Source organism: Plodia interpunctella, chromosome 13 (genome assembly GCF_027563975.2).
Source record: "Plodia interpunctella isolate USDA-ARS_2022_Savannah chromosome 13, ilPloInte3.2, whole genome shotgun sequence".
Lineage (NCBI taxonomy): Eukaryota > Metazoa > Arthropoda > Insecta > Lepidoptera > Pyralidae > Plodia > Plodia interpunctella.
In genome coordinates this window covers 4,029,596-4,044,023 of record NC_071306.1, presented here as the reverse complement: position 1 = coordinate 4,044,023, position 14,428 = coordinate 4,029,596, and the positions used below count along the sequence as shown (strand labels likewise).

Sequence of the window (14,428 nt, the reverse complement as noted above, 5' to 3'; positions counted from 1 at the left end):
GACAAAAACATTTTCGCATTTATGATGATATTAGGATACATTAGGGATAGGATAGTTATTTATTTCTTTCTATAGAAGTAGAATTTAAAATATTCCATGAGAAAATACCTGTGAAGGTCTAATACATCATGTGAAAGTAATAAATGCTTTGCTTTGACACCCCATGTCAACACGAAAATGTACCTCAATATTTTAACTTATGTATTTGAATTTTCATATCCACGCACCGATCGGAGCAATCCGAAGTTTATTGTCGTAGTATAAAACGATTTATGGGTTTGACATGGCATAAATTGTAGTTGCTTTCAATATGGGTGTTATTCAACATTGTATATTTAATCCTATCGGTTTTCCTAGTTTCCTCAATAGTACTAATAGCTAACTTATAAATGCATAAAACTGTTATGCACTTCTATAAGTTAGCCATTAGTACTGTATCTATTATTTCTTTCTTACAAACTAACACAAATAGCGAAATTCTTAATTCTTCAGGCATCACATGACTTTTTTATTGGAACTTATTATTCACACACTTCAATATTAATTGGTATTATGCATGATGAAGAAATGAGTTGGAAGGGTACTCAATCTGTCCATGGCTTTACCTTAATGTGCATTAGACGCGTGGACTTCCTAAATCTATGTACGAATAGTTAAGTATCTATTCTGTGGCCCAGTCGGTCTCGGCGCTGGTCTTTGATGTGCGGGCGGTAGACTCGTACAAATTTATGCTCAGAGTCAATACATTAGAGCTGTAGCGGGCGTCGCGCCGCATGTCGTCAGCGGCTATTTGAATAAATACTTGCACGTGCCCATGTTCCGCATCTATTTTGGATGACAAACGAGATCGTGTTTTTGAGATTTGATAGACTCATTAAATGATATTACTTTATTTATTAAATTATATTATTATTTTACCGTTTAGTACATATAGTTTATCGATCTATGACATAATTAACAATACACTATTGAATGAAAATATGACTGATTTGGAATCTGAGATACCCATTATTTTTGTAAGGTGTACGTGATATTAACTGCTCCATTTTTACTTAGGTATTTCACATAGATCCCGCCTTATTGACATACATGTGAAGAGTGTAGAGTCTATTAATGTCTACTAGTGTATATTTTAATTTTTTTCCGTGACCGTGATTGATATTTTATAGTACCAACATAAAATATAAGTACAATACGTACTAAATGTATCTATATATGTAGTTAAATCTTAATCAAAAAAGTTTTCTCAAATATATTACACAACTATACGACGATTTAATTTTAAATGAAATATCACTTTTTAAGTAATAAGCATGTGTACTGGATAAGCCTGTATCATCTAATCACATCATACAGAGCATCTCGTATCTTGCGAACTTTGCGTGATAACACGTCTTGAGGCACGCGAGAGGCGGCCTCGACGTCGCGTGCCCGTGGCCGCCGCAGGGCTCCCGCGGCGGACCGCAGCCGCACGCCGCCCTCGCGCCAGTCGCGCGCCGACACCTATCCGTGACGCGCGTCTGTTCTACAACTTCCTCCAACCGATCACCGCGGCTTTTCCAAATTTGAAATTCAATATTATGCAGTGACTTTTGTGAGTGATCATGGTGACTGGTATCCCTGGAAGCCCGCAGGGTGTCTCCAACCCTGTCGTCGCCAACATGACTCCCCCGGCCGAGCAGAAGAAAACTGGCGATAATAGAAGGGTGAGTTTCGTTTCTTTTAAGATTTTCTTTACACAACTTGGCAAAAATCAAAGTGTTATAATTTAGTATTTTCAACGCTTTATCTGTTCAATATTAAAATATTATGTTATAACATAACATGTTTATAATATTTTTTCATGAGTTTAATAATATGTAACAACATTTCTATAGCTTTAAGTGCATGCTTTCATGCTATGCACAAATTAATATTTTTTATTACTGTGATTAAAAATAGCACTGCAATAGACATCAACGCGCGTTAATGTACGTTTATCAAATTCTCGTTATACATTTTTAATGCTCTCGAGTTTTCTATTATTACTTTTTTATTACTTTCCAGTAAACGATTTTATATTTATTTTGAATCAGACTAAGAAGAATTTAGTATATCAGTTTAAAAGTGAAAGTTCCTGAATGCTAATGAATCATATTATTTTCATAAATAAATAATTGTTTAGTATCAAATTTCATAAAAGTTTTGGTTTATGGATAAATATTACATGACATTTTAATTACCAATAAGTGCTTATTTATATTTTATGATATCCTAGGTGATGTAAAATATTGCTCGACCTAGATAAAATATTGATTAAGTACCTACTCTATATATTTAGGCCCAGTATAATATCTAGTTTTAAAATTCAAATACCTAATTTTCAATAACTTTTTTCAATAAAATTCAAATACCTAATAATGTTTTAGCTATTATTTACAGTAAGGGATTTTTTAATATCAATATTTTTTATTCGACCAACATAAAAATGTCTTCATAAAAACTGTGTAAAGAGAAATCATATTAAAGGCAGTATAAAACAGAGTTATTTTTCTACCTTTATGTTAGTTTTACGTGTTAAAACGTCACAATTTCCATCACGTTTCGCGTGTGTTTCTGTAATCTGTGCGTCTTGCGCCCTCTCGTTTAGCAGAACACCGCGAACGACGCAAAGTGACGCGTCACGGCGCACGCGCACGATTGTCGTGACCACGCTGTCTATTCTGCTATATTTAAATCATAATCGTGTCTGAATAGATTTTCAATAGTAGCACATTAACACATAATAAGTACTGTTGAAAAACCATTGAGACACGATTGCGATTTAACGTTAGCAGAATCGACACCAAGGCCCAAACACATCGTCACGCTGAATTTCAAGAATTATCAGAATTACACGATTTACATTATATTGCACAAAACATAGATTTTACTCAATGTTGAAAGTGGGACTGCTCCTATTACTAATACAATAAAAAATGTCACAAAGCTTTGCGATAGTACTTGTTGGTCAAAAGACTTATCTATTGATAAGAATGATAAAAATCGCTTAATTTGCTAGATTGCTTTGTGATTATTTCTTATGTTTTACGATTAATTATTAAGTTGAGAACATAAGCTACTAGTCACTAACTTTTTATTCTTTCACCATGTAGTCCTTTCACAAATAATCTTGAGATGCCACAGTGACTCATTTCTTTAATAGTAGTACGGTTTAACAATTAATAATATCAATATTTTAGAAAAGCAGAATTAATAAAAGAGAAATTTATTTTAATAAAAGAGAAATATATACGTATTTATTTATTAATTCGCGACAGACTCAACAAAGTGGCAGTGGAAGCATTTACGATATCCAGCCACGTAATCGGAGTGTTGAAGAGCGGCGGCGCCGCGAAAATACTAAGATTTGCAATGTTTTGGCTTTAGCCACTTAATTATTTGCGTTAATAATGTGTTCATAACATAACATTTTACAGCGGATATACTGTGCTATGTTGTAGATTAGCGCCTACACTATAGCCCGAATCTTTTCGTCACAATGGATATTAATTTTAAGCATGTATGTAAATTTTAATTTTATGCATACAAGTATATTACGACCTCTAAGGGCCTTTTCCACCTCTTTCTGATAAAATATGATATTGTAATCTGACATGGCAGACATATCAGAAAGACGAACTGCTAGATAAATCTGCCTGATGTGATTGGCAAGTTAGCCGTATCTAAAACTTTAAGACACACGGTTAATGCTAATATGTTACATTTAGGCTTTAGGCTATCTGGTACTTTATCAGCACGCAGTGTATCAGGCCCTAATCATGATGAGTCTTTTATCTATTTCTTTCTCTGTAATAAAGTTTGTTCACTGAGTACTCGAAACGCTATGACGCGACGTTGTACTGGATTAGGGTATTTATTTATTTATTTCATACATTATATCTTACATTATCATTACAGTTGCTCCCAATGCAATAGTTAAGATCTAAAATTACACATGGTTTCTACCATAACACAATATATACAATGTAGCTCTTGTGATCTCTGTCAAAGGATAACCAAATCAGTCGATTTGAATTGCAACTTCATTTAGGATCCTCAGCGCTCTAGTCAACTAGCTGTCCGTCCAGCCTACCGATTATTACATTATTATTAGATTAAAACAGTATACATGTTTAGTTTCTAAGGTGGAAGACGTAAACTTCGTTGGCGATATTTATTCAGTACACAGAACGGATGCAAAATCAAATTACCTCATGGTCCGTGAACAGATTATTCGTGTACAATCATTAGTAACGCAATATCCCCAGATCGCCTCCCACATTGATCCTTCCTTCTGTGTTATTTTCCTGTCCGCTCCTACTGTGTCTCAGTCAGGGCTATGCATGCACGTTCATGAAAGTGAGACTAGAGACTTCTAGAGATATCAATTAGATTAATTGTTATCACTGTCATTTAGGTTATTATAAAAAAAGAAACGGCGACACCATAACATGATATGTTGAAATTACTACAAATCAAAATTATATCTCCGCATAAGTGACAAAAAGTAAATCTTGCTGACGCGTGCTGGAAAACATTTTAGCCTGACGGAAAAGATGCTTTTGCTTTTTTGAGACGAAAATCTGATGAAATTAGAGGATTCCAGCCAGCCCTGGCACCAGCAGACGTGCGTGGTGAGTCAGTCCGTGGGCCGAGACCGTCGCGTGGGCTAATGATCGTGGGAACGCGCCCCTGCGCCCACGCCCATCGTCACACCGCACACACCGCCGCCGCCGCATCTATATCAATTTGTGCTCGTCACGCCCGAATATTAATGCTTTATGTCTATACGAGATTGTGGCTTGCGGTTCCGCCCTAGAATAGGATCTCCATATCTGAGGTGACTATAATGGAGATATAGCCCACGCAGCTGATAGACAACAATCATTAGCGAGAAGGGTTGCCGTCATTCAGGCGGCCGGTTGTAAAATCACAGCCGCACTCTCAAAATGCGGTTATATCTATTGCGCTGGCCCAGGCGGCGTCACAGCTTCGAAAGAGACTTTCGTATCGAATCGAGAATATTTGTCGAATGTAATTTGCGACGCCTAAAATAAAGTTCTAGGTATACATAAATGAGCAAGGAGGATCCAAAGGCCAGTGTAGAAGTTAGAACGAATATCACCTAGTAATAACATAAATATGCAATTGGTAAACTAATGGTCAATAAATTAACAAACAATAAATTAATATGCCAATAGTTTGTAGCTTGTGAGAAATAACTATAAATATAAAAATTGACGAGAAAAAGTGCCTGTGAAGGTCTAATTTCTGAATAAATGATTTGAATTTGAATAACATAAACATTAACATTTAAATGCTAATAGATCTATCAAATATCACTTGCAACAAAATATCGCGAGCATTATGTCAGTTTTGCATCTTGAAAGGTTAAAATGGTGTTGCAGGATAATGTTTAATTTATATTACTACTTAACTCAGTTACTTTCATAGAAATAAAATATTCAATTTGTAATTTTAGTCAGAATTCGACTAGAATCAGCAAAAAAATAATTCAAATCAAGCACATTTCTTACTCGCACCTTATTTTGGTGGTCTTTCGGAGGCGGGTTTATAAACCGCCTCCGAAAGCCTATGCAATAAAAAAGGCAATAAAAAAAATAAAAATAAAAGTGATAAAAGGATATATTATAATATCCGAAGTATTAAAAAACATTTTAACGACACTTGTCCATTTTGGTCAAAGTCAAAGCATTTCTACAGAAATTAGAGATTCACAGGCAATTATATTTCTCAAAATGCTACAAACTATTGGCATTTCGGATCGAAACAACCACTGCTGAGAAGAAATTCATGTTTGTCAAACAGTGCTAGTCCCTATCAATGCCAGAAGGATTAACTATTATTGTTTTTCTGATTGTATAATAAAGTACATAAGTGTATGGTCAAAAAGTATACAAAAAGTTGTGCTGCGCTTCCACGGCGCAGCGGCGGCGGCGGCGAAGTGGAATTGGGCGAGATAGCAACGCGTAGTGTGGAGAGTGGCGCGTGAGACTCGAGGAAGCTATTAGAGAGAAACGATCCATCATCGATGATAACCATCATCGCTGCCGTGAGATCGCTGCCGCCGCCGCTGCTATCGTCCCACTATTGCTGACAGGGTTCCCACTCATAAATAACATTAATTACAAATTCGTTAAATCGAGTGCACAAGCCGTGCAAATGCAAATATTGTACTCCCGATCTGATTGAATATGACAACTTTTTTGAATTTTCCAGTTTTCTTAGACTAAGGAATCTTAAATCTCAATGTAATGAAAATGTCCCTTGCCTATGCAATATATGCCATATTTTTCGATTGGTAGCTTGCAATTAAATCCTTCCTACCCACATATCCAAATATAATGCATTCCTAACTACTTTATATACTACTTTATATAACGTATTACTTTAGTAGTAGTATACCAAAAAAATAAGTGTTTGATATTTCGGTCATGCCATCCTTGTGCTGCGCCCACACGAGGCGCCATACGTCGCTCGCTGTCGCGTGTACTCGCCGCCTACGTTCATCGCCTACACTGAGCCACGAACGTTGTTGATAAGATGTGAATGATGCGATCAATGCACAGTCTACTCGCGAATTGTGGGCTTTGTCATGTGGGACGTCTCCAAATCTATTTATGGACGTCTCTGCAATTGTCACGGTTTGATGCACGATTCTTTTTCTGATAGCCACGAGGAGATAATGAATTCCGGTGTGGAATACTGACAATTTTGTGTTTAGTGTAACTTCTTATCGAGTTTGTAATATGTAGATTTGATAAGGATGAATCTAGACAAGAATCGTCCCTACTTAATTAATTTCAACAATTTTCTACTCATCGCAATCACTAAATTCGCAAATTTCATGCTTTATTCCACGCAAAGCCAGAATGCCTGTAACGTATCGCGATGGGTATAGGTAGTTTAATATTTTTAAGTGTGACTAATATTTGAATGGTAGAAATCTGGCAGATTCGATTACCTTATCCACACGATCGACGGAGCGTGTCTGCGGACGCGTGCCGGAAGTTCGCAGCTCCCACGCGTTGGCCGTTTGGCACGCGACGCCCGTGCTAACAGAGACGTAGAAAAAAATATTTCAAAATTTTACTGGCTGTTTAGTTAATATTCGAATTATTGTAATGTTTTATATTTCCTTGTATTGTAGGTACGTTCTAATATATTTTTATATCTTTTTATAATTTTTTTCATAATATCGACAAAAATTTGAAGTCGTTTTGTCAGTTTAAGTGGAGGTAACACAGTGATTTGAACATTATTGTTCTTAAGACAATATGCCACTGATCATACATTCCCACAGTACTTACAAGCAAGCGCGCGCGCACGCCAACGCGACCTATCTGCACTGCCAATGCGCTGCCGTCATCAACTGATTGCATTCCGATGGGTATTTTGGGAATTTCGCGAATCGAACAATACTTTGGTTACGTTTGATCACGGGAGAGTCTAGTTAGCTCAGTAGTCGTAAATTTATAGATTAAAATACAACCGTTTAGATTAAACAGTGTTATTTCTTGAAATTACAACAATTTACACTATTATATTAAAATATACACCACCATTTTTGTTAAAATGTACAATAGTGGTCACAATTCCTTTTTCAAAAGCAAGAAGTAGCTTCGTAATGCTACATATTGTCCAAATGAGTCTATTTATCGTGATACTCAATAACATACCGACACGTGTACAGATTAGATAAAGTGCACCATACACGGCTTTTGTAGCCATTGTTTACCTCTGCGTATCGAGTCGGCAATCGAGTCAGCCATCGAGTCACGTTGGATCGCGTGTCACTCTGCATAAACAATCTACTTCCGTTCGATATTTCCTTATGGTGCTTATCTGCTTAATTCAATCTTGTTTCAGTGTGTTTTATTTCCTGAAGACTTGAATTCCTAATGACAATATTCTGATAGTGAATGGTCAAATAAAGGTTGAACTAGTCGAAAATAAAATCGTTGTGTACCTAATTAAAATTAAAATTTTATTTAGAAAAATAGTGACCATTTCGTGTATTTACTTAATCCACATAAATTGTACTATCTGTATCATATGGCCTTCTAACCCTCGAAATGACGTTAGCGGTCTCCTGCCGATTTTTACAGAGCGTGTAAATCATAATTATGTCGCAGACAGCGCCCGGCCTCCAGACGATGTCACACGACACGAGCTACACCCGAACATATTTATCAGCTGATATTTGTACACGCGCCGTCTCTGGGCGCTTGCCAAAGGAAATAGTTATTGTCTTTATTTCCTAGAAGCAACCATTGGTGTTGATATTGTAAGGAGACAACTTTTAGGGGAAATAATAAATTCATAATCCTTATTTAAATAATTATGTGATGAATCCACCGTTTACAATACGCAGCGACTAAATTAAGGGATCTCTTTGATGACATTTCTCTACTTAATTTTATTCGCTCAAATTGAATACATTATTTTTATAGAAAATGCAACATAAACGTTATATTTGGCAGTAAGCAATGTCTATTTTCACACGTAAGTATACTCTATATGTAGACGTAGTTGCTCTACAAATCGACGTGACTCGCCAAGCGTTGCGCAATTCGTCACGTTGATCGGTTCTGTTCCGTCGCGGCATCGGCTATTCGCCGCCGGCGACGGCGACTATTCCATTACATAGAAACAAATACACCGATTAGTCTCCATCATGTCAAATGTCGCTCTCGATATATGCCCATAGATTTAGTATATTAAAGTACCGGTCTTATACAATACTAATGGCATCTCGGTTTGTGACAAGACAGTAACTTATTACCATACGCTATGATATTTTTATATCCGTAAAATGATTTTGTTACTTAAATTTTTGAACAAGTTTTAAGGGGACGGTTCTACTTTCTGGATATACCGCCCCCTTAAGCAGAATTATTTGTAAGGGAGCTTTTAAAGTTTTGGTGAAAATAATTTCGAATTGATTCCGGAGAATGCAAGTACGCACGCAACCTACGCAAAATCAAAAATACCGCTGTAGAAACTAGAAAGCAATTAGATTGTTGATATAAATGTTAAGTATGGCGGGGGCGTATGACTGGAGAGGAGAGGCAATTCGCGCCACTAGAGTTGGGACTGTAGACTTGTAGACTTTATGGTTTGCCAGACAGATGTTGAAGAGCATTTTTGCCCTCTTTATTCTTCAACTGTCAGGTGGACACGACTAAAATTGGGCAAAGCACTGCGGATTCTATCGCAAAGCAATGACAATGACCAAGAATCTAAACTTAAAATGGTGTGACTCAGTCAGGCATACCAATTTTTTTATGAAATTGGTAAATGGACTACTTTAAAATATGGAGTGCTTTTATTCTTAGTCACCTGATTCGGCTTATTTAGAAACCACAATAGGTACGCCACCAAAAAAGATGAGATTTGCTGACGTATTTTGCCTGAACAAAAGCAAAACGATATAATAATTCGTCTACTGCGCAGACAAACTAGAGATATGTCGTGTCATATTTCGTGGCGCGCGTTATAAATACGAGTACGAGCTTTACTTGTAAATCTAGTGTCTAGTGTCTGTATCTTCAACACGTGTCTACCGACACGTAAAAAGTCAAATTGGTGATACTTTCATGCTGATAAATGTATGTCGTCATGGCGCAGCAATGTCAAGTAATTTACAATCTTCGCTAGGATGTTTTTGTTACGAAATAAACGGCCGATAAAAAACACGTGAGCGTGAGAAATTTTATATCAGCTAAGTTTAGTTATCATTGTTTTGTAAAACACAATTTTATCATGTTTTTGTATCGTTTTAGATTCAACGTTATAATGATTCATTTTTAGTTATGTACCATGCTTTTCTAATATGAAATAATTAATTTTGTAATAACGTTATATAGGACACAGTTTAATTTTACTACCGGAATTCTAGTTACGTGTTTTCTAATTCATAAAATTTTACAAAAAGGATTAATTGGGTGGAATCGAAATGGAAGAAGGTATACTAATTACTCAAACTCAAGATGAAATAGCAGGTGACGTGTCGCCACGTCACATGTCATTAAAAACACTTAGAGCCGAGTTACCATGCACGAGTTTCCATAACCATGTGATTACCATTGAAGTGTTAACAAAGCCGTCAATGGCAGCACAGTGCTCAGCTATTATATAGTACAAAACTCAGGGCTGGCAACGAAATCGAGGTCTAAATGAAAATAATAAAGGGTAATGTCAAGAAAGCATAATTTATCTGTAATTACAATTAAACGAAATCTAATGCATAAATTTATTATTATTTGTAACATGGTGTAACTAGTTTATGTATGTATCAACCAATTTTGTAAAGAATGCTTCCTTGCTTTTTTTTTCCCTAAAAATAATAGTCTATAAATAATATCGTTATTTCAATAAATAAATCACAACAGAGCATCTACAGAATCATCACCACCGTTTGTCACTAACAGCCAACTATAAAATAATTTCCCTTTTAGAATTTTTTTGTACGTCACCCTAAAATAGAAAAAATATCGATAGCACATCACTAAACTAGGGTTTATTAGTTTAGTAATGTATCGCAGAGAAATTATCTATTTTAGGATTCTTTTCCTTTGAAAATTTTCTGAGGAAATTCACATCGGGAATATCTGATTATGTATCGTAAAACGATCAGGATTTGCATTGCTGTGCATTCTCCAAAATTTAAGAATGGCATTTCGGCCAACCCTAACCTGTCACGTGGTTCGGTACGCGTGACGCGAGTGTCACACAGTACGTCCAATCACTGCGGCCTTCACCTTGATGCGCACGCGCCGCGGCATGTAACACGATTAGCGTTAAAGTCGCTGTGACGCGTGTCACGCTCCATACGCGCCGACGAGATTTACGACGACCTATTTACAGCCCGCAATGTACTCGGCACTCCTAAAACTATCCGATTTTCTTAACAAATATTTAAGCCTCATGTTATTTTTAGTAACACAATCCGAATTACCAGATAGAATAAAAACAATGTTCTTATTCATGATCATTCCCGATGATTCGTTTAAAAATTGCATCAACATTTCGAGGCGTAAAGAGTATGTAGAGTCCAGAATTGTGTATTTATTTAATTTATACAGGTTTAAGCAAAAAATAAATGCTTAAACTCCCAAAGCAAAATTGTGACTGTGACAAAATTCATAATTGTACATTTACACCTAGCATATGTATTTATAATATATTTTTGTCATTGTTACAGAGCAACAAGCCTATCATGGAGAAGAGGCGGCGCGCGCGCATCAACAACTGTCTAAACGAACTAAAGGCGCTCATCCTCGACGCCATGAAAAAAGATGTTAGTAGATTAATTTTATTGATGAATAATTGTTTTATTTACTCATAGGTAGGTATTTCCTATAAAAATCTAAATGTATACGCATGACATGTATATTTATTTATTAGTAGGTACATTACCATAATTATAAAAGTGTAATATTATATATACAATAGGACTATTATAAATATAATTTTCAAGCGAATGCAAATTAAGATCAATGGGTGCTACGACTAACCTCGCTATAACACTACGACTAGGCTACAAAACGCTACGACCGCTACGACATTTGCTACGCCTACGATTTTGCTACGAAGATTAAATTGTTTTTTTTTTCTTTACAGCCAGCCAGACACTCGAAGTTAGAAAAGGCGGATATTCTAGAAATGACGGTGAAGCATCTTGAGGGGCTTCGTTCGGAGGCGGCGTCGCCGGACCGGTTTCGCGCGGGGTACCGGCAGTGTGTCTCCGAAGTCGCGAAGTACCCGGGCCTGGAGACCGGGCTGCGGAGACGACTTGTGAGGCATTTGGAGACCTGCTCGAATATCCCGGGTAACAGGCCGCCAGGGGCTCCCACACCGCCTTCTGATACAGAAGACACAGCTCCTACTCATTCTACTATACTTATTTCCGGTAATTAACTTTATATTTTAGACTCTATACTTAATAAAGATATAGAATAGCGACTGGCATCGGTTTCAGTTTGATAGAAATTAACCGGATTACAATTTATAAAGCTTTCATCAAAATTATATTTTTTATTTGTGATTTAAGCAATGACTCTGTTTTAAATTTTTAGTTACAATAATTACAAGTTGGGAAACTGAAATAATTCCATTGTGAATATTCATTAACTGATGTTTTTGCACTCTTGTCCACTTTAATCCGTTGAGAATTTATTGAAGATTTCTTTTTCTCTTCAGCAGGTCCCGGGTCAGGCGTGCGTGTGGTGCCAACTCGGCTGTCCAATGGCGACATAGCACTAGTACTGCCCGCCGGCCTCGGCACCAACACCCTGGAAGCAGTTCCCAACCTCGTGCCTCTCTCCCCGCGAGATATGTCGTCCTCTTCATCCTCAGAACCCCGCTGTTTCTCCCCCGCCAGTTCCGGCTGGGGCACTCCCCCACCCCCCACTGACGAACCAGCCCCTCTAGCGCTCGTCACCAGAAAACAACCCCCCGAAGACAAACCCTGGCGCCCTTGGTGACACTCCCTCCATTCCTATGCTCGGATTCTGTGATATAGATTAATTTACTGTATATATCTACCTACAGAGTATTAAAGTTCCTAGTATAAACATAATTTTATATTGAATAGAAATATTGAGGGTTTTATATTAATTACGTGAGGTCAGTATGAGTTTGTGTGATAGTTCATTATTAGCAAAAGTCCTGATTTGTAAGTTAATTTTAATTTAATTTAAGTGTATATTTTCATGGTTGACATCTGTGGCAGTATTTCATGTATGTACGTAAAGGGACATCGATCCCGTATTTAATGTTGTTTGCGTTATTTAGAAATAGATTTTTAGGACTTAGTGCCATGTACCTACATAGTTTATGTCAATATTTTAATATTGTATTTTAGTTAGTAGCTAATTTCATTTCATTAAACAAACATGGCAGATAGAATTCTACGTGCCTTATACAGCAAAATCGTATAGTCTTCCATAATATGTTTAAGTTTTGTCGATACTTCCATATACTTTTATATTTTCATGAAATCACATTTTAGCTAAATAAAACCATAAAATTTTTATTCGCCAGAAAAATGTAAGGCGTGATAATATATCTTTATTCCTTTTTTATAAGCTTTGAAAGATTCAACATCAATTATACCTAATGGGAGTGTCGAATTAAGTTAGTTTATGTCGATAGCAGTGTAAAAATCGTATTATTTAATAAAATAATATGTTCAACATACAATTTGTTACCGAATGAACCAGTATAGTCGTATCGTCTTCCTTTTGCCAGTTACCGCGCTCGGGCACTTATTAAACATTTATTATATTATTATAAATAAAACGAGTAATTTTATTCTATAAACTTGTGGAACAGGCTTTTATATAAGGTATGATTTTATCGCTCCGTAGATTTTAAAGTTGTTCGAACAACCTTAATTTTAAACGATTAATTTGCTGTCTGTATCTGTTAAACATAATGCAAATAAAGTGATATTATTTAAGATGTATAATTTTATAAGAGTAAGCTGATGTACCTAAAAGAAGTGAATATTGTATATAAATTAAAGCATTGGATATCTAAATTCGCCTTTTTATTTCATGCACATCCGATACAAAACTTATCAAAATTCCGAACCAAATCGATCCACAACAAATATTTTTCAGTATCCATCTACCAACATTTATATCTAGGTGTTTGCGAATAAATATTTTATTATGCTTCGCGCCCATGGGAACTTTCGGTTAAAAATTACCCAGTGTGTTATTCTAGATGATATTCGACCCATGTACAAAATTTCATAATAATCAGTTCCGAGTAAATTTTGCAGGAAAGAGTAATAACAAACATACATATTTTTAATATTAGTAGGATTCAATCACATAATCTGGTACACTAGTCAACAACTTGGTACAAGGCAACTACCAGATTATGCTACATAGCTCGTAAATGTGTAGTATTTCGAAATTATCACTTGAACATGGGGGGCTACCATGAAACATAAAACACGTAGCACGTCATTGCGTTCACACGTTTTCCCTTTTTTATAAGTACAATGCGTATACGATATGGAAAAAACAGACAGCGTGTGGACATTAGTAACGTGATACGTGTTTGTATGTTTCGTGGTACTGGATTCAATATATCGAGGACATAACGGAAAGACAATCCCTTGCAGTCAGATTAATCGAACCAACATGAATGGATGGAAAAAGTTAATGTCGTCCGATTCGTCGGACAAAGGAATTCGGACCACGTGGCCATAGCGAATTTAACAAATTCCAAGAGATACGTCACGTATCAGAGAGTAAGATAATATTCATTAAAAGTTTTTTATATTGAAGTTCATAAAATTCCAAGCTGACTGTAGCATGGCACACAAACATCGCGCTGCGCGATCTTCCTAATCTATGACTTGTGACCA

The 14,428-nt window shown here is 36.3% G+C and overlaps 1 protein-coding gene across 2 annotated transcripts; it reads left to right on the top strand.

The window, feature by feature from the left end:
* The first annotated feature begins 1,472 nt into the window (after positions 1-1,472).
* hry (hairy) lies at positions 1,473-13,588 on the top strand. Of its 2 annotated transcripts, none has more exons than XM_053753952.2 (4): positions 1,473-1,706; positions 11,249-11,344; positions 11,668-11,956; positions 12,250-13,588. In XM_053753952.2, exons 1-4 carry the CDS (start codon positions 1,605-1,607, stop codon positions 12,528-12,530), a joined length of 768 nt encoding a protein of 255 aa, XP_053609927.1. In that variant the 5' UTR covers positions 1,473-1,604; the 3' UTR covers positions 12,531-13,588. The 2 variants fall into 2 exon arrangements, with proteins under 2 accessions (XP_053609927.1, XP_053609926.1); XM_053753951.2 differs by having other exon boundaries at positions 1,474-1,706; positions 12,247-13,588.
* Positions 13,589-14,428: the final 840 nt, after the last annotated feature.